Here is an 18,696-nt window from a genome sequence, read left to right as displayed (position 1 = left end):
CACACAAATACAAACACACATGAATGTGCAGATGAACTCAGGTATATGCATGCAGAGGCGCACACATCCCACTGTTCACACATTCACTTCTGATTTGAGTCACTCCACAACCTCGCATGGTGGATTAAAGCAGTCTCTGCGGTGACCAGTCACCTGCTGCAATGACGGAGAACATGGTGTCTCACAATGCCAAATGTCATAAGAACTTTAATATGCATGAGCCACATGAAGTGTGTAGCATTGTTAACTCTCAGAATGACAGCGAGAGAATTATTCAACGTGAGCCTTTTACACCCTGTTCACAATTGCATTGAGTCAATCTTTTAGGATCAAACTTTCAGTTATAAACTGTTCAAATGTAATTCGGGGTAACTGTGCTGAAAACGTTCTATCCATACATACAACTCACATATACCAGCATTGGACACAATATCATTACCATTCTAATGGAAGACATTATGACAAACCACTAAGTTACAAACCTGTGAAAAGCTATAAGCTATTCAAAATTGAATTAATTTTCTCAGAAATAGTCTAATAAAATGAAATCAATTTTATTTACATAGCCCAATTACACAAATCACTGATAAGCCTCAGGAAGCTTTACAATCTGTACAGCATATGACACCCTCCGACCTTTTTGACACTCACATCGGAGGACAAACTCCCCAAACAAACGCCTCTAACGGGGGATACAAATGAAGAACTCTCAGGAAGAGCAGCTGAGGAGGGATCCCACTCCCAGGACGAAAAGACTCTCAGTAGATATTGCGTGCACAGAATAGACCAACAAATCAAAATTCTAATACAGACACCATATGTGTAAATAATACACAATATGAACATATATATGCAAAAAGATATATCCAGGAGGATGTCGACCTCCTCTCCTCCATGTAGCTTAGAAAGAGGACAGGTTACATAAACATACGTAGAAGAAGCAGAATATTTAAGTGTCTTAAATATGTGCTGTTGTTATGCTTATTGAATGTGTTGCTGTGCCACCCTGGGTCCAGCTCTTCACAGAAATATAGATTGTCTATTTAAAATGACCAAAAAGCACAATTTGGGGCAACAAATGTATAATTAACACTTTAATAATATTCAAACTTTTCTACAGTGATGCTAAAACTTTGTTTAAGACTTTTCACGAAATATGGTCATTATATATTCAGCAGCGCATTTGTACATATTTTTGTAAGGAACCAATTCAACTGTTATCATATGACGTCATAACATTGTGCAAATATAAATCAAATGTGTAAATGCAGTGATCATGCATAATGGATTGTCACACATTTACTTGCTGTGTGTGTGTGTGTGTGTGTGTGTGTGTGTGTGTGTGTGTGTGTGTGTGTGTGTGTGTGTGTGTGTGTGTGTGTGTGTGTGTGTGTGTGTGTGTGTGTGTGTGTGTGTGTGTGTGTGTATTCCACTCACTCACTGCCTTGGTATAGTTTAGCCCCTCAGCCTGTATTTGCACTCACCTCCAGAAACAACCTTGAAATGCGACAGATGTTCAAATTCACCTTGCTGAACTTCACAAATCAAAGCTACCACTAATAATGAGCTCTTGTCAGTTGAGAAAGAGGACAGATTGTGGGGGTAAAATAAGAATACACACACACACACACACACCACCAATCATTAACAGCTAAGCTAGGGTCACACTTTGCAGCTGCTCTTTCTGGATAAGATAAGAGTTTGACTGCTGAGAGTGTGTGTGTGTGTGATCTTTTGTGTGTACTTATGTCTGCATCTTTGTCTGTATCTGTGGCTGAAAACACCTGTTCAAACAAAGCTTTAGAAATACGACAGAATAAATACATTTCATACAGTAACCAGCCATCTGTCTGTTACAGGGTTGTAAAAGACTGTGTTGTTAACATTTACTTTGATGACAGTAAAAATATAATCAATCAAAGAGCTTCATTGTATGTGCTTTAGTTTAGTGATACATGCTGTGGGCCCTATTGTTATGTGAAGGCATAATGTTTTCATGAGGTCGAGTATTTTTTCCCCCCCTTCGCCTCAAACACGAAGCAGGGAGTTATCCAATCGCCCATTGCAATTTTGGTGTCAGTGTTTTGCATCCACCTGGTTAACAGTGTACTTTGCACAGTATTGTGGCTTTTTTTTTCCATTGGTGAAGATGTATCCACATATACCTCCATCCTTAAATAACATGAGCCCCTTTATTACATTTTATTATACTGTCGTAAACCAGTACATACTTCTAATTGCACACACACACAGACTTATAATTCTGACCCGCATTTTTAATCTTCCTTTATAAATGTCTTCTCTTTCCGCTGATTAAATCCCTTTACAATCACTAAAGAGGGAGGTATGTGGTCCACCTGCACTCTCTCATTTGAGTGACAAGCTTTGACAAACACCAAATCCGCTGGTTATCTTATGCGAGACCAACAGCAAAAATAACCAGTGAAGATAATCAGGAGTGTTAAAGACGGTGACATCCTTGGGATGCATGGCAACACTCATTCAATCAGTTGCATTCAAAAACCCTGAGACAACAAACAAAGCTTTTCTCGTTTCTTTGCATTACTCACACCCCGTACAGTCCATTCCCACCAATCCCAACAGCACAACACCGGCTGAGCAGAGGCAACCACTGTACGTGTTTACTTGCTTTTGACGTTCTGACTAAGCTCGTGCCTGAAGCGTCATATTTTTAATTGCAATAGAGGTCGACCTGCTGTGGCTGTGATTAACAGCATGATCTAGCAGAATCATAATTGGTAATATAAATATGTTTTTTTGTGATGGCTGTCAAGTAAACGGGCAAACATTTCCCTTTTAACGTATCACTTCTAGTCCGTTTTTTCATCAAACAGTGTTCAATCATCTTTATCTTTCTTGCATGTTTTTCCTTTTTATCTTCTATTTTACTTCTGTCTGAATTTAACCCACGTCTTCAAAAAAGTTGACTTGTTAAGGTCAACGTCTTTTGTCATGCATCAGCTACTTCAAAGTTCTAGCAGGCTAAACTCAAACCAGGGTTTGTGACAGCCGGTCAATACACCACTCCATCAATATTTAATATGGGAAGACTTTAAGTTTTCATGAAACTGACTGGATGTACTCTGAGTGGGTGGCTGACCATATGGTGTCAGCGTTCTGAATAACAGATGACCTCAGATCGGATTTATCTTGAGAGGGAGACGGGGAGAGAAAAGAAAGCGAGATGGGGTGCTTTGGCAACACTGTTCATCTAATATTCATGCCAATAAAACAAGCTGAGCTAAACTGAAGCGAGAGAGCTGAAGAGAGCAGACACAGAGGAGTGAATGAGAGACGGGTGAGAAGAGAGAGTACAGCGGGAAGATAGTGAGAGGGATCAGAGAGGGAGCAAGACTTCCTGCTATACCGCAGCCTGCATAAGAACAGAGAGATCGAGTTCCTTGCCAAAATAAAACAAACAGACCAAGAGTTTGACACACTCTCAGACCAAAACAAAATTCAATATTTATTTGGAGAAAAACTGACATTGTTGTGGAAGCAACAAAATATGTCCCAGCCTGAGGAAAAACGATGAAACTGGACTGAGCTCCAACAAGATGTGCCCCCTCCTTTTGATTTGATGTCTTCTCTTCTACAGTCCTCACCATCTTTACCTTTATCTGTTCATCGATTTCTCATCTTAATATTTAAATGATTCTATTTTTTAACGATTTGTTCAAACTAACTCTTTGTATGTTGTTCAGTAATTTCGTGTAGTATGGTGTATGTGCAGTGTAGTGTATAATGACTAGTGTCTGGTGTCTAAACTAAACTATTTTGAAGTTGGGAGGGAGAGAGCAAGAGAAGTAGTTCGTAAAGTGAAGTATGGGGGTGGGGAGGATGTAGAGAGAGAGAGAGAGAGAGAGGATATACAAAGAGAGGGAGAAGAGAGGGGAGTGCACCCAAAAGAACACCTGTTGAGATTAGGGTTGGCACGCGACCCACTCCAACTCGCGTGGCAGCTGCACCTCACTGGAACAATGGCAGTAAAAGAGAGAGAGGGAGAGAGAGAGAGAGAAAGCAAGAGAGGAAAGTTTGAATGCACTACTTATCCTTTCAGGTCGTGTGTGTGTGTGTATCTTGGTGTGTGTGTGTGTGGTATGCTAATGTGTGCACTAAGAGAGGGAGGGAGACACAGAGAGAAAGACAGAGAAGTATGGGCAGCCAAGAAAAAAAGACATGTGTATTCAAGTTAACTATGAAGCCAAAACTAGGTGAAAGGTCTTCTTTATCTTTGGGTTGTGGAGAAGAAAGAACAGAATAGAGGACACCTGCTCAAGGTACTGAATAAGGTGTTTGCTTAAAAAGTCCACCAGCTGTCACTCGAGGTGCACTGAGTTACTGAGAGTTTGTTGGATGAGATTAAAAAAAAAACTAGGAAAAAGCAGATGTACTATTTGGATGTCTTTCCTTTAATTGTGTACAGTATATTTTTAAACCTAAAAAGACGATTTAAAGTGCTCTCTCCTGAAGGCTAAGTCCTGTCCAATCGAGGCACGCCCGCTTCTACACAGCATACACTTATACATATATAGCATTTTCCTGCAGTTGCTTATTAAAATGGCATTGAGGAGCGGTGTGAGTTTATGAGTTAACATTCTTATTTCCATTGCAGTTCTGCTCCATGAACACACAAATTGGAGCCCAATTACCCATTGCTTTACTTGGATGCACTGCAGATATGAGGCCATATTGAATATAATTGTACGCAGTGAAATGCATCCAGTAACACTGGTGACTATACTTTCATACTAATTTCCCAGTGGTGATCCAAGTCATCTCTGACCATCTATCTCATTCACCTCCCCCCCCCACACACACACACACACACAGACCCATTTCCAATTCATTTTCATGTGCAGAAGAAACGTGTGCTCTCTTCATAGTGCTTAAAATCTCTTTTATTTCACTGCATGTCATTACATTCATACTTTGCTCTAACAACACACACACACACACACACACACACACACACACACACACACACACACACACACACACACACACACACACACACACACACACACACACGGCATCGCTGTGATGCCTCTCTATCGCACAGAGACATTATGTAATTCACCCCTGGTTCTGGATGCTCGGTCTGAACTCTGTTACCTTTCCTAAATGTTCTGCAACACAGGCGAGTCCTCTCCGGCTCTGCGACGCCATCTAGCGGCCATCCGCAATGCCGCCTCTATCTGGCGTGTGTCTGCTTGCGTCCCTTCTCATCTCTCTTCTTTTTTTTTGGACTCGTGGCTGATTTAAAAGTGAAATGCATTCGTCATTATTTTGTTGGGGGTACTGCATGCGACCCGAAGAAGCAAAGTTCGACTGGTGTTTACTACACAATGGTGTTTGTTAACACTTATTATTTCCAAAAGCAGGAAGTAGAAACGATGATGACAATAACTCTTATAGTGTAAAGTTGGCATTTCAGGCTAAGAAATGTTTTGATTTTGCATGTCACCAAGACTGAGAATTTTTTTTGAATAAAGTTTGATAGGCAATGCTGCTCATGATGATGATTGTGTTGTTTATTGTGTTCATTATATATTTTATCCACAACTTCTATCTTGTTTGTTGTAAATTGAACATAACTTTATCCGTGCGTAAAATGCGCATTGTCGTGCAATTTTCTATCACGCGCTCTCGTTTGTGTCACTCCACGGAAAACGACACTCGATGTCAGTTCAGAGTGTCTGAACTGACACGCTCGCAGAGACAATCTGCACACATCGCCGCCTGCTTTTCTTCGCCTCCTTCTCTTTTCTCTGTCTGGTGTGCTGGAGAGGGTTGGTTCGATGTGTGTTATGTGACAAAGGACCGCCCAACCCCGAATCATAGAGAGGGAGGGGGGGGGGGGGGGGAGCGCTTGGTTTGGAGTCTTTTCTCACACCAGTTTAACGATCATGATGTGTCCAAGAGACGTTTGTGAAGCGCTCAATAAGAGACGCTCAACTGTTGAACATGGTGTTGTTTCACAATGTGTCGCTGATGCAAGACCTGTCAGCGAGCACCTGTAGGCAGACAATCACCAATTAAAAACAATCAATGGCAGCAATTAGTAAAGGTCAACTTTTTAATTTAAGTGAACAATATTATTATTATCACTATTATTCTATCATCATTCCACACATTATAGGTAGTGCATCAGCTGCATTGCACTAGCAAGTGTTCTGGCTCCAGATATTCTCTCTCTTCAGTAATAGGTGTGCGCCATTCATAACAACAACACACAAAATGAGATAAGTGTTACATCGAGGGTGTATTTATTTTATTCTGTATTACCCAGGCAACATAGTCATACAAACTGTGCTCAGCATTAAAGGTTCCATATGGTAACGCATACTTTGCTTCCTATATAGCTGTATGTTAATGATATACACATGGACCGGTGGTAGGAGGGTAAAAAAGGGGTTCCATAACATAAGCCAGTGTCTCTTTAAAAAAAACTGAAGTTTCTTGTTGTATTCTGGAATGAGGTCAGACACGAGGCTTCTCATTGCACGCGCTGATTATTATTAGATTCCATTTTTGACCAATCAGCGGATAGTGGGCGTGGGTTTAGCTCAAAGGCAGGGTAGTGACAGCGTCCCATTGGTGGATTTTTATCGCCGTTGTATGTCTGGGAAGGGATAAATACCAGCAAGTGGGGCCGGGACTGGAGGGCTGCTTGAAACTCGACTGCAGTTTTGCAGATGGAAGGCGGACTGTGTAACTCTCGGTTCCTTTTTGTCCTCCCCAGCATGCATGGCTTTTGTTTCTAGGAGAGGGGACGGAGCTGATGCAGAGAAAAGCACTTACCTTACAGACTTGGGAGCCCTTTGTAAGTGGAGCGCACAGTGTGGCACCCAGTCTGCGCTCAGCCGCTGCATATACTATGTTCACTCACCAAACGGCTGAATTGATTTTATAACACAGAAGCGAGAGACTGAGAGACAGATAACAGGGTACTCATTGGAGAGCGGGCTATACTGTCCGCGTTGTTATCATCTACAGAAACTGGAAATTAAACCTTTTTTCTTCTTTTTTTTTTTTACACATCTAGCCTTTTAAGGCTACACTGGACTGAACTGTTCGAGTTTACTGCACATCTCAGGAGTGAATTCTTCCTTTGCGCTTTTTTGACTCAAACTGTGAAGAGGGGGAGAAAAGAGCTGAGTTTGCTGTAAAGTGAATCGGAGGAGAGAGGGAGAGAGACAGAGCAAACGACACTGCTCTCCCTCTGTGTGTGTGTTAGGCAGCATGGTGCAGAAAATGAGCCACACAGAGAGCACCGCCGAGGCGCTGTCCTTTTTCGCCGGAGATTCCAGCTCCGATTCCGGGGCGTGCATGGATCTGGACCCGGCCGCCTCGCCTCTCTCCCCGGCTTCTTCGACCGCCGGGGACAAGCTGGGAGAGAACCCGGCATGGTGTAAAACGCCCAGCGGCCACATCAAGAGACCCATGAACGCGTTTATGGTGTGGTCGCAGATCGAGAGGAGGAAGATCATGGAGCAGTCCCCCGACATGCACAACGCAGAGATCTCCAAGAGGCTGGGGAAGCGGTGGAAGCTTCTCAGAGACAGCGACAAGATCCCCTTCATCAGAGAGGCGGAGCGGCTCAGGCTCAAGCACATGGCGGACTACCCCGACTACAAGTACCGGCCGAGGAAGAAGGTGAAATCAAGCGCCTCCAAGCCTGGCAGTAACGGGGACAAGGGAGATAAACTCAACAGTAGCTCAAACAACACCAGCACTAAGACATCCTCATCTTCCAGGAAGAATGGATCCAAATCACCCAGCAGCAGCAAACTCCACAAATCACTTTTCGGGAGCAGCAGCAGTAGCACCAAAGCATCACCGTTTGCCTCTGAGCACACATCAGAGCACCACAACTCCCTCTACAAGTCCAAGTCTGTCTCCTCGGCAGCCAAGCAGATACCGGACGGCAAGAAGCCCAAGCGGGTGTACGTCTTCGGCAGCAGCGGGGCCAACTTGAGCGTCAGCCCCGCGTCCTCTGTTGTGGTCCCGGCCAGCCCGACGCTCAGCAGCTCGGCGGACTCCAGCGACCCGCTCAGCCTGTACGAGGACGCGGCCAGCGGCAGGGAGGAGGGGGCCGACTCCCCCGGCAGCGGCGGCAGCCTGGGCGGGTCTTCTGAGCGCAACGGCGGGCACACATACAGCAGTCGGCGGGCTTCCTCGCCGACTCCCTCCGGCTCCCACTCCTCCGCCTCGTCCCACTCGTCCGCCTCCTCTTCCTCGGAGGATGAAGAGTTCGAGGACGACTTGCTCGACATTAACCCGAGCCCCAGCTTTGACAGCATGTCGATGGGCAGCTTTGGCTCCTCGGTGCTGGACAGGGACTTGGATTTGAACTTTGAGTCCGGCTCCGGTGGCTCCCACTTCGAGTTCCCCGACTACTGCACGCCCGAAGTCAGCGAAATGATCTCCGGGGACTGGCTTGAGTCCACCATCTCCAACTTGGTGTTCACATACTGAGTAAGCAAAATGCAAAATGCAAAATGCAACAAAAAAAAAAGAAAACACGACAGATAATGATGTCCCGCGAGCTACAATACGACCACAAACAGAAACGGCAGTTCCTGGTAGAGGGGGCGTAATAGTTTGTGTTATAACTAGCCTACTACAGACTAGTAAAAACCCACTGAAACTAGTCCCGTCTCGTCCAAATAGGCAAGAGCTGCAACTCCGTGGGAAGCTAAACTTTAAAGCGAATAACTCGCTTTGCGTGCTTTTCTGTGGATGTGTGGACTGGGGACTTGATTCAACCAACACGAGGAGAGACAATGATGGACTGGCTCGGTTTCCTGACAGTGAAACGCTCGGCCCCGAACTGTTTTTGAACTGAACAACTTAACTGTGATTGATTTGCACGTTATGCGGTCCGCCGTTCACTGAATCAATGTTGTTGCTGATTTAAAAAAAAAAAGAAGAAAAAAAAGGGACATTTCACAACTTTTTACCAACCGCCAAGTGAACTTCACCACTAAAAAGGTACAGAAATAGGACTGTCGTGCGACATTTTTTTTAATTGTGGTGTGTCACCGAGAGGGATTTTTAATGGAACCGAGGTGGGTTGATGTTTTTTTAAAAGTCGAATATTTTTCTCAAAAGCAAAAAACATGTTAAGCATGATAGCCTACTTTGTTCCTATCTTGTGCTGAGATTTTCTGTGAGACTGTCGAGCATTTTAAAACTAGTATTAGGGTTATTTAAATGGATAGGTGGCGCTCGCTTTCGGTTCTTCTCTTTAAAAAAAAAAAAAAAAAAAGACATTGAAATAATCACCAGCTGTTGTAATTTTTCGAACTTCAGGATTCAAACGCAACTTCAAATCTGTGCTGAACTTTATACACGTGTTCTCTACTATTCAGGACCAAAATTCTTTGATTTCAGATGATAGCTATAGAGAAATCCTCACCGATTCTTTTTTTTCCATCCTCTGAGCTTTGTTTTGTACATGTATTCAGATGCCATTTTATATGGGATGTTGTATTTATATACTGGGCCAAGCATTTTCGACTTGATCATTTTTTTTATTTCTTGTATACATGATCTAGTCCTGTTTTTTTTCTTACACGGTTGTTTGTCAGTATGTCTGTCGGTCACATTTCCTTCTCAGGCGAAGGGCTAGAGTTTTCAAAACACAACTTTTGATTTCATTTTATATTTAAATGGACACACTTTTTGGACACTTAAAAGAGAGGAAACAGTTTGATTATTTTCTCAGTGTATTTTTGTACAAATCTATATAGAAAATGGGGGAGTCAACAATCTGTTTGTGTAGCCTGCTAATACAGCTGTATTGGATTTCCTAATGTTAATACCCTGGCAGGCTGGTTTTCATGCTGCCTTCAAGTGGTCATGGTAAGCTCGTACTTATGATTTTGTATCGCCTGTTCAGATGCTTTTGTAGAGACAGCCAGCAAAATAGACCTTATATCACTGTGGTGCCTATTGTTTGTTTTAAGAAATTAAAGGCACCGAGGTATTTTTTACTTGCGTGACCCAACCAGAGGAGATCATATTAATCAGGTGTGTTATTGGTGTTTTAATTCACAAATTTGGCAAACTTTCTTTAACTTTTACCAGGACATACTGACAAGACTTCTTTCATGTCCAATTTCGAACATCCATCATTGTCAGTACAGGCATGCTATACTTAACCACGCAGTTAAAGGATGCAATTACGATTTTTCCGACAGCACTTGAACGCAGCACCAGCCTTTGTATCTGCCTACCTTCTACGTTTACAGTGCCAGTCTGCAGGCTCCTTAAAGATACAAGAATGCATTATTTCTAGAGGCTATTCCTGTGGACCATGTGGGTTTAACAGCATCACTATCTTAAGCAGCCACTTGTTTGTTTTTTTGCATTTCCCTTCAGATAACTTGCCTTTGACAACAAATGAGGAGATTGTAGCTTTAAATTTGACATGTTTCTTGATGTTTTCATTAATTGATGTCACATTTGCCAATCAACCTCCTGATTGAACAGGCTATAAATACAGCAAGCAAACAACAAGGATGATAACATCAAGCATATTCAAATTTCGGACTTGAGTTCCGCAACACCTACTTGTTCTGCGTTTCTCATTGTATTTGAATATATAATCTTTTGTACTTGTCAGCTAACTATTAGCTAATAATTGTTTTAGTATCTTTATGGCATGGTGAATAGCATTTGTATTTCAGATTCAGGTTATTAGCTGTTGTGTTTTTCAGAAAAAAAAGGAAAAATGAGGAAAAAACTATGAAACGTGAACTCGATCTTTGTATATTTGACTGTATCATAAAGCAAAAAGATTGTGTGTTTATGTACGTTGTTGCTATCGAGGACAGGCACTGTCTAGAACTGCTATCTTTTACACATCCTTACTTACATTTAAGGTGGTCAGTTCAGGACTTTTTTTTATATATATATGAAAGCATTTTTAAATATATTGACTTTATTTTTCATCCATCCTGTGCAATATGCTGTGTAGAATTATCATTTATTGTCTCTAATCATGCCATAAACAAAGGAACCACCCTTTTTTTGAGACTCAGAGAAAGGGGGGAACTCATGCCAGCTAAATTGTGTCCATTCACTGCCTGTCAGATTGTTGATATAAACTTGTGTACAGAACTTTTTCAAGGAAGGAAATAAATATCAGCTGGAACTGAAACTCTACAACTCTTTCTTGATTCTTTTTATCTCTCTTTGACTCTTTCAAGAGGATGTACAAGGGTATAATTCAAAGCAAGAGCACCCAGGCCTATCAAAGCTATAACTTACCACGGCACCTGCCTTTTTAAAACCTTACTATATGGATTAGTTCTAAAAAAGTGGTTACCATGGGCGGAGAGACATTGCATTTGAGAAATCCAAAATAGTTTGACCACATACTGCATCCCGAACAATAACCACCTACTTCTTTAGAGTGAAGCAAGCAATATTGTTGAGACTGCAGTGTGAAAAGTTCACATTTGTTTATTTAAATGACATTTTGCAAACCTCTCCATCGATGGAAAAAGGGACTATGTTTCACATTAATTGAGTAGCTATTGTCCATGTCTGCACATCCGTCTTAAGACTGTTTTGTACACAATGTTTTCTACATTGAGTGTGAATGGCCCACAGATGGACCACCAAGCTTTTGGAACGCTCACAAAAAAGCACACACACACTTACAGCACTTTTATTCCCAGTTACGCTGCAATAGGCAGGACTGATTTTCAGAGTTTTATAGCAGGCTCCCCCCTCTATCGACTTGCATGGTCTTGATTCTGTAAAGCCGTTGGGAAGCTTACAACCGCACCCCGGAGGCAAGAAATAGATGCATTTATATAGACTCAGATGGAGCAAATCAATAAGATTATTTTAACCCTATCGTGACACATTCGATAGGTTTTCATGTTAAGCCCCCATAAGGCTTAAGTCGATATCATGCATTCAAAATGAATCTTAGGGAGTGTTGATCTGAGACCTGGATGTCCCATACTGACAATTATATGGTCACAACCCATGAGATAGTTTAGGACTGTACACAAATTCCAATCCCAACAACACTGAGGCACATTCATTAACCCGTACCTCAGGTTATCCTTTGGTTTGAGGATATGTATCTTTACAAAATACCAAACAAATGACCACATTATTAATAGCATTACCATCACATGCATCTTTATAAGTCTGCAACATAATAATGACTAACAATGGATGCATGGACAGATATAAGTTTCCGCCTTGATATTTTACAAAAACATTACTGTTTAAAAGATGATACATGACATACACCTGCAGATATAGATGTGTACTGCCTGCATCCTTTGTCACATCATCCTCTGGATAGTCAATACACATCGACTCATCTTAAGCCTAGAACCCAACATGAAAGGCTAACCCATCCTGACCTGCTGGAGCTTCAGAGGAGACGGCTACTATTAACACATCTGTGCATCGTTCAGGTAGTGTATCCATTCACCTAGCGGCCACATTAAACAGACTATGAAGTGATGAAGGTGAGCAGTTTCCCACCATCCCATCACCTACAGCACTGTTCCATTACTAACGTGCTTCTTGAGTAGCCAATTATGTTGCCTGCTTAGGTTTGTCTAATTGCCTAAAATGTATTCCTGCAGAAGAATAAAATGTTGCTCATTTACAACATTAATAAAATCTGAACACATACCAGGGTCACTTTAATTGGCCAAATGATAAGGAATAGCTGTAATAAAGGGCTGTTTATTGGAGAAAAGACAATCATCAGTTCAAAAGGTAAATCGTCTTGGGCTTCATCCCCGGAAAACTGATAATATTTTATTCCAGCCCGTTGTGCTGTATGCTGGCTGTCTGGTGTTCAGACGGTCATGATTTCCCTTCCCCCTCTTCCAGACAGACCCTTATCGTGGGGGGAAGGGCTGGTTTAGCAGCAGTCAGCCAAGGGCCCTCCAGCATAGCTGACGAGCATGTCTGTCTGTCTACGGTCTGTGTGTGTGTGTGTGTGTGTGTGTGTGTTTGTACATGTGGTTGAAATTCTATGCGTACAATTGAACCACATGAAATGGCTATCCCTGTAGTAGGACCAGGCACTGTGTGTCTACCTCACACAGATAGATCCTTTTTCTTATTGTTGTATAAAACAACAAAGTACCAATGTAGCATCAAGGAATCTTCAGCATGCAGTTTGAACCTCGCAGTACATACTTGTTATGTGGGACTTCCTTGAAGCAATACTTTAGCAACATTTTTATTTGATTCTATTGCACAATAGCGTAATTAGGTGTGTGAAATTACAGGTGCCATAGCTGTTACTGTATTTGACGATATGCCATTATGTGTGGCATAAACGCCAGAGGTTGTTTCAGTTCATAGAGCTATGCGTTTTCTAATGCTGTAATTGGATGCCAAATTAAATGAAGATAGCAAGACTTGTGCTATATTATGTAATGTATGTAACAAGCCAGTATCATTTAAATAAGCACCCTTGTGCATTCCAGATTAGTTTAATTGCTTGTGTGTAATGAGTAGGTAACAAGACTTTTAGTATGTACTTCATGAAAAATGCTTTATCAGGTTAAAATCAGCATATACAATATTATGCACAGGACCTATAGCCTCACGTCATGAGTTCTGATTCACGGTAACAGGAAGACAGGAGAGGAGATAAGTCCACGAAACAAAACATGTCTGCATGTTATACAGTACGTTCAACATTTAGTAGCATGCTTGCAGATGTAGGGGAAATACAGTGAGTGTGCACTTGTGCATTAATCCATAAGTGATTTTATGAAGCTGCTACTAAGCCCTTGCAACATCACACCAGTATGCAGATTTAAGCATTTATTCCGAGTTGAATTGGCTGTGTGTAACCACTGATTTTACAAAGAATGTAAACACTGTTAATATTGCTTCATTTTTTTTTAACACCCTGATGATAAATATGTATCATTCAAGGAGATATCTTCAGCATGTGGGGGAATCTTGCAAATTTTTCTAAAAGCCCCAGCACTTCCATGTGTGTGTGTGTGTGTGTGTGTGTTAAACTCCTCTAAGCTGTATGTAGCCTGCTCAGTGTGCAGTCTCATGCCTGGCTCAGCTGACTCCGAAGTGGGAGATATGCAGGCAGCAGCCAGGGCAGAGCAGAGCGGAGCAGAACGTTCTGACTGCTGGAGTCAGTGGCCCAGTAAAACCACAGCAGGAGGATAAGAGCTCCGCCGGAGGGGGGGTGAGAGGCATGACTGTATCTCTATGTCTGCCTGTCTGTGTAGGTAGCTGATCTACACTCAGCCCAGAGGGGCTGGATGGTGGAGTGGATTAGGTGATGGTAGGGGTTTGACTATTTCTCCCCTCTGTGGTAAAAACAAATTATATGTATTTTTGTTGTTTTGTACTGCATAACACCACGTGTTGAGTTTTTCTCTTGTTTTCAATTCACACAGCAGTTGCATTCCTTTTTATTATTTATATCCATCTGTCTGGCGTGTGAATGGAGGACACAGTGGACACAGTCTGTTCTCTTTAGTTGTCTCGTCTCCACCTGACTGGCTCTGACAATCTAGCTGCATGTTCCCGTAGGCTCGCGTTGACTTGCAAACAGAAACCTCAACCAAACTGGAACTCACAGAGAAGTTTCTGTTTGTTTGGCTGTTTTTTTTCAAGACCCAGCCGGTTGTCGGTGAGAGTGGTTCCTGTGTGCCTTTCTACCGTGTTTCTGCCAAGAGATGAAAGAACCTGTCCGTCTGTTGGAAGCGTGTGCAGTATAACAGGCAGGACCACATTTTGATCTGCCTGCTGACATGTATGTCTGTGTGTGTGGGTCTAATGACTGTTATTACGTTATTATGTATTTGCATGCCTGTTGTGTGTCTGGTTGATTCATTTCTTAGACTTGTTGACAGGCAGTGGTCAGACACAGTTATGACTTCATCTTCTCTCTTCCCTGCCTCCCCTGCTAACAAACACGGGCAAAACGCCACCACCACTGCCACCACTGACTCCATCACCAACGGCATCTTCTGCTACTTTTCTCATTTTGTGTTTCTATAAACCTGGGAATGATCTTGCTGAAACGTAATCCACAGGGCTTTGTCTAAAAAAGAAAACACTGATGCGTATAGAAGTAGTTTGACCACATGTGTGCAAAAACCTAAAGATTGCCTGGTGTCTTTAGTTTAATTAACCAAACATTTGTAATCAAGTTTGCCTTTGCAATTGGCATTAGGTGTTCATAATAGACTGGACTGATAATAAAGCTGAGTAATAATTCAAGTCTAGTTTATAAAACGACCAAATTTGCATGCATATGGAATCAAACAATTAATCCTGTTCTATAATTAAATAAGGGGTGTACAATTAAGTACTTTGATGATGATAGTTTGATGCCAAACTATCACTGTAACATGTAAAATAAATAAAAGGTCTAGAATCAACAAGATGAATGAGACGTTTGCACTTTGTGCATTACATTACAACAAGACCTTTTTTGTTTGTTTGTCCCTTTGTTTGTTCCCCTGCTGCTGCCCAGACACAATGTTTCAGGCGGTGGAGGAAAGCTTTTGTCAGTCAGTCTTGCTATGTGTAGGCTACACTTGACACTGAGAAAACAGACAAGAAACAATGAAGCAAAGAGTGTGACTGATTTATGTGTTTAAGTGAAGAGAGTGAGAGAAAGAGAGTTCTCAAACTGGGGAAACCTGCAGGATGCAAGGGTGAGTACACAATGTGAAAATAATGAATGAAATAAAATGGATTGAATAAAGATCAATACATATTTCATGGCAGAGAGACAGATACTTGACTGACTTAAAACAATAAACTGAGTAAACTGATCAAGTTAAGTTGGTGGGTTTCAAAAAATCAATCAATCTAATCTGACAGTTAGTAATAAGACATATCCACCGGCTGTCTGCACTGTTTTGTGCATACAGTTGTTTGACTTTGAGAGGGCGGGACTCTTTGGAGAGCGAAATGAACTAGGCGCGGCCAAAAGGAGCCCCATCCATCTATCACACGTGTAGACAAAGGGGGACTCCACAACACAAAGCTAGATGTGCCCTCTCAAACTTTTTCCACGACGCATGGACAGGCGCGCAGAGCAAACCGCCTCCAGGTGAGTTGCTTTTTGCCTTCACTTGCACCCGCGGTGTGATTTTCGAATTTATTTGCAGTTAAAAGTTGCTGATGTAGTTGGTGCGTCAGCGCTCAAACTTGAGCACAAAGCAGGAGAGAGAGGGAGAGAGACACAGAGAATCAGGAGCAGCGGGGAGAGAGAGCGCGAGAGGAGCGGTCCCCTTTTCCTTTGTCTGATGCGGGGCGCTTTGATGAGAGAACTTGAGGGGATGCTCAGGCACGCATCTTCATAACGCTCACTAATACTCAATATATAATACTTAGAATGTATTGTCAGTGAGCGTTAGCGGAGGTGAGATGGGGTTTGTGCTGCTGCCGTATTTGTGTCTCTTGGGGATGTTGCGACGCAGCAGACAAAGCAACTGCCTGTCAGAAGTTTGCGGAGAAAAGGACATTTTACGCACGCTGTAAAACGGACAAAGTGACAAGTATTAGTTGATAAATAGTTTGTAGCTAGTTTCCCCCCACCCTGCAGTAGTTTTATGACAGTGGTGGTTCGTGGTCTTGCGAAGTTGCCAGTGCACTGAGGGAATTCAGAACAATGCAATCAGGTGTAAAGTCTCTAAGAAACTAAAGTGACAGAATTAAACCTGTTGCACGAATAAGGAACATATTTGGAGGTAAAAAGATGAACACAAAGTATATTCGTCTCAAAAATCACTAAGTAACTTATAGTTGATTGGAAACAGCGCAACAGGTATAAGTCGCTGCAGCTTCTTTGTTACAGTAAAGGCTCCTTTGTTCTCGGTCCATACAAAGAAAACCAGCAGAAAGGAGCGCAAATCCACAAGGAAGCAACTTTTTTTAAAGGCTTGAAATGATTTTCACGAGATCAAAAATATTTTGAATTTAGTTTTTTAATCTCCAAAGTGTAGAATAAGCTTGTGTTTTCCTTTTTATTTTAAATATGTAAAACTCGCCAGAGCACGCATAAATAGGCCTAGTTACTATCTACGGAAGCTTTGTTTGAAACTTTCATCTTGGTTTTTTATTAGGTGTCTAAAACACAACATATGTAGTTTACATTCTTTTTTATTAAGTTTCTTCATCATGTGAAGGTGTGGCCAAACAACTTGTTTGACTTTGCTGCATTCCATAGTAGCCCTACCCTAAAACTTTTTATTAGGCAGCGTAAGACACTTTGCACTGACAGGAATCATTTGTTATATGAAACAAAATGAGTTTAGCGTTCGGCAAAATATTTGGTTTTGGATATGTTTGTTTTTCCAACTTTTTCCAGCTCATACCAACTATTACACAGCACAGCCTGACACACCTGTGTTAATAATTGGTTCAACATAATTTCACAAAGAATCACTTCATTTTCTTTTTTTTTTCTCATACCAGTTTTAAGAAATGAGCTAATTTGTTGTACTTATATGCTTCCCATTTTTTTTTCTTGATTCCTCTGGGATCTGTCCTTAGGTGGATTTTAACACCAGATTAACCAGCAAAGCGTTTCTCTCCAGTTGGAGGTTAAGGAAAGGAAAATATGTGGAAATCACATGGAAGATGTACGGAGTCACCTATCAAGCGGCTTTTGAGACGCAGAGGAGGATTAAGAGACTGTGCAGTTTTCTTTTGGAGAAGGTGAAGACTCATCTCATAAGGATTTAAACCTCAGGAGCAGCAGTGCCAGGCGGGATGCATTTTAGGCACGCTTGGAAATCTGAAACTCATGGAGGCACTTTAAAGGATTATAAAAACTGTGTAGTGTGTCTCTCCACAAGACAGCATCCCAGCCCAATGTCACTGGGAGAACAGGATATTGCATCTAGGATCCTCCTCGGCCCTCAACATGGTAGGTGATATCACTTCGTACTGGGATGTAGCACTTGTTCAAACCCTTGTTTGTAGGGCTGCCTTGCTCAGTTGGAAACGAGCACCAGCAAACCTCCCAAAGACACACACAACACCAACATTTATTCCCCAATTTCAGTCGAGGCTGAATTGCCCCAATATGTGACTATGTATGGTACCCTTGTCATATTTTATATGGCAAAGTTGATTTCAGTGTAAGTAAAAATCAGGATAAAGTTTTATAAAAAAAATGAGCATTCCTAAACAACCATTATATTATATCATTCCAGTCACTCGCCATTGTTTGCCAGATATTAAGTCAATATAAGCAGTTAGGACAACAATCAGGATACAAATATAAATGTTCATACCACAGCCGGGGCTTTTGTAAACGGAAGCCACAATTGGACGGGTTGACTTTTCACACTTGCCGTATACAGAGACACATTTGCCCTAAAGCACCTCATGAACACTATTTACTGCACGCTATAGTGTAATTATTAGACAATTGAATTTTGACACTGTAGTTAATGATAGATCATAATTATGCATATTTCTCACCACTACTACATTGACCTCTGTTTTTAATTTGACAAGATCGCATACATTTTCCTGACTGATACAACATTGTATGCAATTTCATTGTGTTTAAAGTTTCTCTTTCAGCAGACTTGCCTTACCCAGTGTTGTCTGTTTGGCTTAACTAATCTGTTCATAATCACTTCTCCTGTGTCACATGACATCTGATGGGTGGTACAG

General features: G+C 41.8%; 1 protein-coding gene across 1 annotated transcript; it reads left to right on the top strand.

Moving 5' to 3' along the window:
• The first annotated feature begins 6,493 nt into the window (after positions 1-6,493).
• On the top strand, positions 6,494-9,352 carry sox4b (SRY-box transcription factor 4b). The gene has a single exon (XM_079276296.1). It carries the CDS (start codon positions 7,267-7,269, stop codon positions 8,500-8,502), a length of 1,236 nt encoding a protein of 411 aa, XP_079132422.1. The 5' UTR covers positions 6,494-7,266; the 3' UTR covers positions 8,503-9,352.
• The last annotated feature ends 9,344 nt before the right edge of the window (positions 9,353-18,696 follow it).

The sequence above is a fragment of the Melanostigma gelatinosum genome, assembly GCF_949748355.1.
Source record: "Melanostigma gelatinosum genome assembly, chromosome: 9".
Classification (NCBI taxonomy): Eukaryota; Metazoa; Chordata; class Actinopteri; order Perciformes; family Zoarcidae; genus Melanostigma; species Melanostigma gelatinosum.
This window is presented reverse-complemented; position numbering and strand designations above follow the sequence as displayed.

Excerpts from the sequence above, each read along its gene's own strand:
- sox4b (XM_079276296.1), top strand. The coding sequence starts at position 7,267 with ATGGTGCAGAAAATGAGCCACACAGAGAGCACCGCCGAGGCGCTGTCC.